General features: G+C 39.8%; 1 protein-coding gene across 1 annotated transcript in view; it reads right to left on the bottom strand.

The window, feature by feature from the left end:
• Positions 1 to 567: 567 nt before the first annotated feature.
• RSPH14 (radial spoke head 14 homolog) overlaps positions 568 to 7,512 on the bottom strand; it is a 231,581-nt gene continuing 224,636 nt past the window's right edge. Inside the window, exons 5-6 of the mRNA XM_067461384.1 lie at positions 4,775 to 4,911; positions 568 to 806 (exon numbers count right to left, since the gene is read on the bottom strand). Coding sequence (XP_067317485.1) covers positions 568 to 806; positions 4,775 to 4,911 — 376 coding nt within the window. The remainder of the gene's footprint in view (positions 807 to 4,774; positions 4,912 to 7,512) is intronic.

Below are 7,512 nucleotides of genomic sequence, written 5' to 3'. Positions count from 1 at the left end.
TGGCATCCAGCTCCTGCTTCTTTCCCTAGAGCAGGATAATCTGCATATAATGTCAAAATTTGCAAAAAAAATCTGTTAAAATTGTATATAGTGGTATATTTTGTATAATCTGCATACATTACCATAAATTAGTAGACATTGCATAAAATTTGCCAAGCAGGTGCCAGTAAGTGCTCGAAAGCTCCAAATAACACCCCCCCCCCAAAAAAAACCTCCTTAAATTATTTGTATAATTTCCTTGCATAGTTAATAAAGATGATTATAAATAGCAGGTGGCCAAACTGGGTCCCTTTGAGGGAAAGAAGCAATGATGGTGGTGGTGGTGGTGATGATGATGATGATGATAAGACAATCACTTTTCCTACTTGATTTTAAATATTTTTGTCTCTTTCTTTCTCCTTTTTTAATTCTTCTCTTTCATCTTCTATTTTGTTTTTTTTTAAGAAATATGCAATTTGAAGTGAAATGTGAACTTTTATAAAAAAAATAGTAATAATATAATTTACAATAATATCAAGTCCCCATGCTGGGTTTATTGATGGATGGATTAGGGGAGGGGGAGGAGGGCTAGGGCTTCCATTCGATAACCTTGATGGCGATGTCGGCAGCTTTACGTACAGCAGGGTTGGGGTCCTGGTTGCGCTCCCGGAGCAGAGGGAGGTGGGTCAGAAGGGTGCGGCGCCCCTCAGGAGCCTCAGCCAATACGGTCAGTGCCTTCAGGGCATAGAGGCGGACTTTGCTCTCCTGGTCTTCTGTCAGCGGCAGCAGCGCCAGCAGAGCCCCTGCACCCAAGGCCCCATACTTCCCTGCAGGGAACACACACACACATACAGAGATTGTGCCAAAATTGTGCCTCAGTAAACACAGTATTGGGGTCTTGGGGTACATAGTATGACAAAATTGGGTTCTGGGAGACATAGTATGGCAATAATTGGAGTCTGGGAGAAACAGAATGACAAAAATCAGGTCCTGGGGGACATAGAACAGCCAGAATTCAGGTTAAGTAGACATACTAGGCCTGGGCGGTTTCGTTTGTTAATTTTGTAATTCGTTAAATATTCATTATATTTAACAATTACAAAATGATTTCAAAATATATTTTCAAACCCGGAAGGGTTTTTCAATAACGAAACGGCATCCTCCATCCTTTTTATGAGCTTCCGCCCGTTTCGGAAATGGGATGGAGGATGCTGGGTGCCCTGGGAGCCAATCCGGCGCTCCCAAGCACCCAAGCAGTGCACCGTGGCTGATTGTGATTGGCCGGGAAGCCCTTTAAAAGCGGCTCCGTGTGGCCGCATTGCTCATTGTTGCGAAGGCGAGGGAGAAGACGGGAGGTCCGGGAGGGCGGCTTGGTTTGGCTTGGCTTGGTTGGCTAAGCTTGGATTCATTCCTTGCATTGATTCATTTGCTTTCATTTTTGCATTCCTTAATTCTGTTGTTGGGAGAGCGAGGGCGGTTTTTGTTAATTTGTTAATTTTCCATTTAAAATATTTTTGAAAAATACCTTTCTTTTATTCTTAAAAAAAATCAAAAAATATTCTAAAAAAAGAAAAGATCCTTCTGTGGCTGTGTGCTATCGTTTGTCCCTGTCTTGTGGCTGTTTGCTCCACAGCAGGGCGAGCATTTTGTTAATTTTCCATTTTTAAATATTTTTGAAAAATACCTTTCTTTTATTCTTAAAAAAATAAAAAAATATTCTAAAAAAAGAAAAGACCCTTCTGTGGCTGTGTGCTATCGTTTGTCCCTGTCTTGTGGCTGTTTGCTCCACACCAGGGAGAGCATTTTCTTAATTTTCCATTTTTAAATATTTTTGAAAAATACCTTTCTTTTATTCTTAAAAAAAATCAAAAAATATTCTAAAAAAAGAAAAGACCCTTCTGTGGCTGTGTGCTATCGTTTGTCCCTGTCTTGTGGCTGTTTGCTCCACAGCAGGGTGAGCATTTTGTTAATTTTCCATTTTTAAATATTTTTGAAAAATACCTTTCTTTTATTCTTAAAAAAATCAAAAAATATTCTAAAAAAAGAAAAGACCCTTCTGTGGCTGTGTGCTATCGTTTGTCCCTGTCTTGTGGCTGTTTGCTCCACAGCAGGGTGAGCATTTTGTTAATTTTCCATTTTTAAATATTTTTGAAAAATACCTTTCTTTTATTCTTAAAAAAAATCAAAAAATATTCTAAAAAAAGAAAAGACCCTTCTGTGGCTGTGTGCTATCGTTTGTCCCTGTCTTGTGGCTGTTTGCTCCACAGCAGGGTGAGCATTTTGTTAATTTTCCATTTTTAAATATTTTTGAAAAATACCTTTCTTTTATTCTTAAAAAAAATCAAAAAATATTCTAAAAAAAGAAAAGACCCTTCTGTGGCTGTGTGCTATCGTTTGTCCCTGTCTTGTGGCTGTTTGCTCCACAGCAGGGCAAGCATTTTGTTAATTTTCCATTTTTAAATATTTTTGAAAAATAACTTTCTTTTATTCTTAAAAAATCAAAAAATATTCTAAAAAAAAGAAAAGACCCTTCTGTGGCTGTGTGCTATCGTTTGTCCCTGTCTTGTGGCTGTTTGCTCCACAGCAGGGCAAGCATTTTGTTAATTTTCCATTTTTAAATATTTTTGAAAAATACCTTTCTTTTATTCTTAAAAAAATCAAAAAATATTCTAAAAAAAGAAAAGACCCTTCTGTGGCTGTGTGTGCATTTGTCATTTATGTAGTTCCAACCAGTGCGCTCCTTTTGCCAACAGAAAGTGCTATAATACAGTGCTCGCTCATTTGTGTAGTTCCAACCAGTGCGCTCCTTTTGCCAACACCAAGTGCTATATAATACAGTGCTCGTTCATTATTTGTGTAGTTCCAACCAGTGCGCTCCTTTTGCCAACACAAAGTGCTATATAATACAGTGCTCGCTCATTATTTGATAATCGATTCGTTATTACCGTTTTTACGAATAACGAAATTTCGTGAATGCTTTGCGCATGCGCTAACGCGGGCGCCATCTTAACGAATCGATTCGTTATTATCTTGGCTACCAACAATAACGAAATTTCGTAAACCGCTTTTGCACATGCGCTAACGCAGGCGCCATCTTAACGAATCGATTCGTTATTCCCGACAAAATTACGAAATTTTGTAAATGCTTTGCGCATGCGCCAACGCGGGCACCATCTTAACGAATCGATTCGTTAATATTAACGAAATTTCGTAAATACCGAACTTTTTTAAGGGAAAATTTTGTAATTATTTAAAATATCGAAACAAAAAAAAAACCCCAAATACAAATCGATTTTAGAAACAATTTTTTCCGTTGTTACCCAGGCCTAAGACATACTATTGGAATCTGGGAAACAGCATGGCAAACATGGGATTTTGGGAGAGACAGTAAAGCTAAAACTGTGATATGAGAAATGGTATGGCATGTGTGAAGAACCCTTACCTTCGTTACAGCCAGGATGCAGGGCCAGGAAAAGCCTGTAAGACTAGAAAGATAGGGAATGGGCAAGGCGAAGCATCAGCAACCATTTTGGAGAAGGGAGACGCCATCTTGAGTGTAAGTCAGAGCAAGGGGGCATGTCTTAGGCATTAGACAGCAGGGAATGGCAGGGTTGGAATGAAGAGTTAGAGGGAGCAGTTATAGTTGAAGAATAACAGTGAAGATTTAGTGAGAAGTCTAACTTAGAAATAGATTTAGATAGTTACTTCAGAAGAAGAACTGGTTCTAGACAGACCCTGTGTTTCGGGCTGTTTGTAGGGAACAATCTATTGTAGGAGAAGATAGAAATTCTCAGTTTGAAAGTTATGACTGGAACTTAATTCAAGCACTGTACGATTTTAATGAAACCAATAAGCATTCTGTACCTGAAATATTTTCAAGATCATTTAATAAACATTTCATTCTATCTTCACACTACCACAGACTGTGTGTGAATACTTTAGATAAGCATTTGATCTCTCTGAAGAACAAACTGCATTGTAACCCAAAAGACTGTGTTGCTGGGTTTCCTCAGTTCTCAGGGTAGAAAAAGTCAGCCAAGCAGAAGAAACAGTTTCAACAACTCTGAGTCATCAGTAATTATACAGCCATATCTTACTCAGTTTGTGTTTCTCCCTATTAAACATAAGAAGAGTTTCCTTCATGAGTAAAAAAACCTAATAATCTGGTTAGCTCTTAACAATTAGTGGCCGCTCTATACATTGGTGTCTATCTATTGAACGGTGATCATTACATATTTGATTTGGTAGCTGGTGAAATCCTTTATTGATCTGGTTCTTTAAATAGTTGGTGGCAGCGAGAGAGATTGATTGCCCCATTCTTTATAATTGGTGGCAGTTCATGAGATCTGATTTATCCGATCTTTATAGCATGCACCAGGCTCTGGGGGATATTGGGGTCTGGAAGACGTAGTGTGACAATAATTCTGGTCCAGGTATTGGAGTCTGAGCATGGGAAAAATTGGAATCTGGGAGACACCTCATAGCAAGCATCAGGATCTAGGAGATATATGCACAATTAAAAATGGGGTTTGGGAAACATAATATCAAAATCAGGAAGTTAAGAAGACATAGTGCAGCCAAAATTGTGGTCCGTGTAAATAGTACAGGAAGCATTAGGCTCCAGGAGACACAATATACCTTCAGATAGACTAAATAGACCAAAAACCATTTTTAGTATTGCTATTAATTGAATTCTGTTTGGCTTCCTCTCAAATAGTACAAAACTATATATTAAATATGTGTTTGTATAACTATCTATCTATCTATCTATCTATCTGGATTAGAAATGCCTTACCAGGTGTAGTGATGGCTGCGAACATCAGCGTCCCGGCAGCATTGGCGCGGACTTCGGGGTCTTCGTCCTCCAGAAGCAAAACCAGATCGGGGAAGATGTCTTCCTCCAAGACTGTATTCTTTCCTTGTAAAGGGACACTGGGAAAAATAATTCATTAATGACTGGGGATAATGCATAGGGGAACGGCAGCACAAGACAGGTACAAAAGCACCATAGGAAGACCCGGCTATTCCAAAGGGATTCAAATAACAGATGAACAGATATTGAGGCAAATATTATTATATTCAGCTACTCCAAATTTATTCAGGCAGTGGATTAAGTAAAAGGCAGCATTAAACAAGTATAAAGGCATATTTATTTATTACAAGCTTGGGGACTCAGCAGTACACGGGTTATTTGAAAAAGGCATTGGGTTTTTTTGGGGTGGGGGGTGGGATGGTAATATCATTTAAATTTGATCCGGATTCATCATGGGCTGGGTTCAGTGCTCTTTGGATAAGGGTGAACTACAACTCCCAGATTCTCAAGGTAATCACCTCCAAACTGTGACAATGTCTGCAGTTGGACATGTTGCGTCTATGTGCCAAGTTTGGTCCACCTTCAATATCAGCTGAGTTTAGTGCACTCTAGATAAGGCTGAACTACAACTCCTAGATTCCCAGAGCAAACAGCCCTAACTCCTGCCTGTATGCACAGTTGGCCATCTTGGGTCCTTGTGTCAAGTTTAGTCCAGATCCATCATTGGCTGGGTTTAGTGCTCTCGGAATAAGGGAGAACTACAATTCCCAGATTCCCAGGGCAATCATCCTGAAACCCTGCTAGTATTCACAGTTGACCATGTTGAGTCTGTGTACCAAGTTTGGTCTGGATTCATCGTTGTCTGGGGTCAGTGCTTTCTGGATGCAGGTGAACTACTGCCCCCAAAATCAAGGCCAATTCCCACAAACCCCTGCAGTATGTTCGTTTGTTCTCTGTGCCAGGTTTGGTCCAAGTCCATTGATGTTGGGGGTCACTGTTTTTCTGGATGCAGGTAACCTATAACTCCCCTTTCCACAAACTCCTCCAGTATGTTCTGTTGTTCATGGGGCTTCTCTGTGCCAAGTTTGGTCCTGGTCCACTGCCGGTAGGAGACACTGTTCATCTGGATGCAGATGAACTACAACTTCCCAAATCAATGTCAATTCCTCCAAAACGCCTGCAAATTTATGTTATTATAGAATTTTGCCTAATTACTAGGGCTGGATGGTTTCGTTTCGTTAATTCGTAATTCATTAATAATTCGTTAATTTTTTTAATTACAAAACGATAACGAACCATTCTGGAGCAATTTTTTTAAAAAACGAATTTTTAAACACGTTTTGTAAATGCTTCGTATTTCATTATTGTATTCGTTTCGTTATTGTTCTGAGGTCGTTTCGTTATTATTTCCGCATGTCTGGGGCAAGTTTTTTGTTTAATTAGTGAAAAAAAATTATAATATCACACCAACAGTCAACAACAGAGGGAGAGGGAAGCTTCAGAAGTTTTTGGAGGTTTTTTAGCGTATTTCGCGGTCGCGTCCGCCATTAACGAATCGATTCGTTATTGTTTCGGAAATCGATTCGTTAATGTTTTGTAATTTTTTTCACATTTACGAAATTTCGTAAATATCGAACTTTTTAAAAGGAAAATTTTGTAATTATTTTAAATAACGAAACGCAAACCCCCCCAAAAAACGAATCAATTTTAGAAACAAATTTTTCCGTTGTTACCCAGGCCTACTAATTACATGTAGTTTAATTTATCGATGTCAGGTTTAATTTTCTGATGCTAGGTCTTAATTTGAAGTTAGGTTTTAATCTCTCTGTTACATTTGGAGGAGGATGAACCATGGATAATGGGACTTGCAGTACCATCACTCACATTCTGAGACCGCTGTTAACCTCATCCAATGACAGATCAGGACCAAACATGGCACATAGACCTCTCATGACCCATTTTACATCCTGGTGTGGTTTTGCCGGGGATGGACCATGGATTATGGGACTTGCAGTACCTTTGCTCAATTCTTGAGACCACTGCAACCCTCATCCAATTACCGATAAGGACCAAACTTGGCACACTGAGTCTCCATGACGCACTCTACATCCTGGTACTGTTTGGAGGAGGATGCACCATGGATGATGGGACTTGCAATACCTGCACTCCCTTCCTAAGATCATGACAACTGCCAACAATGATGGATCAGGGCCACAATATACACAGAAAGCCCGCATGACCCACTCTACATCCTGGTGCAGTTTGGAAGAATTTGACAATGGATGATGGGACTTGCAGTCACTTCACTCCCTTCCTGAGACCACTGAGACCCTCGCCAATGACTGATCAAGACCAAACTTGGCACACAGAGTCCCCATGACCCACTCTAAATCTGGTGCACTTTCGAAGAAGACAGACCATGGATGATGGGACTTCAAGTACCTCCACTCCCTTTCCAAGATGGCTGCAACCCACATCTAATGTCTGATCAAGACCAACTTGGCACACAGAGCCCCCATGACCCACTCTACATCCCGATGCTGTTTGGAGAAGGACCAACCTTGAGACACAATTCCTTTCTTAAATAACCCAGGCAGCGCCGGGTCCCCAAGCTAGTCTATATCTATATGTATATATATATCTATATCTATATATAATAAAAGTCAAAGTTTGTATGCGGAGGACAAAAGTGTGGCGGTGTGGCAGTGTATGTGCCAGCA

The sequence above is a fragment of the Anolis sagrei genome, chromosome Y (genome assembly GCF_037176765.1).
Source record: "Anolis sagrei isolate rAnoSag1 chromosome Y, rAnoSag1.mat, whole genome shotgun sequence".
NCBI lineage: Eukaryota > Metazoa > Chordata > Lepidosauria > Squamata > Dactyloidae > Anolis > Anolis sagrei.
This window is presented reverse-complemented; position numbering and strand designations above follow the sequence as displayed.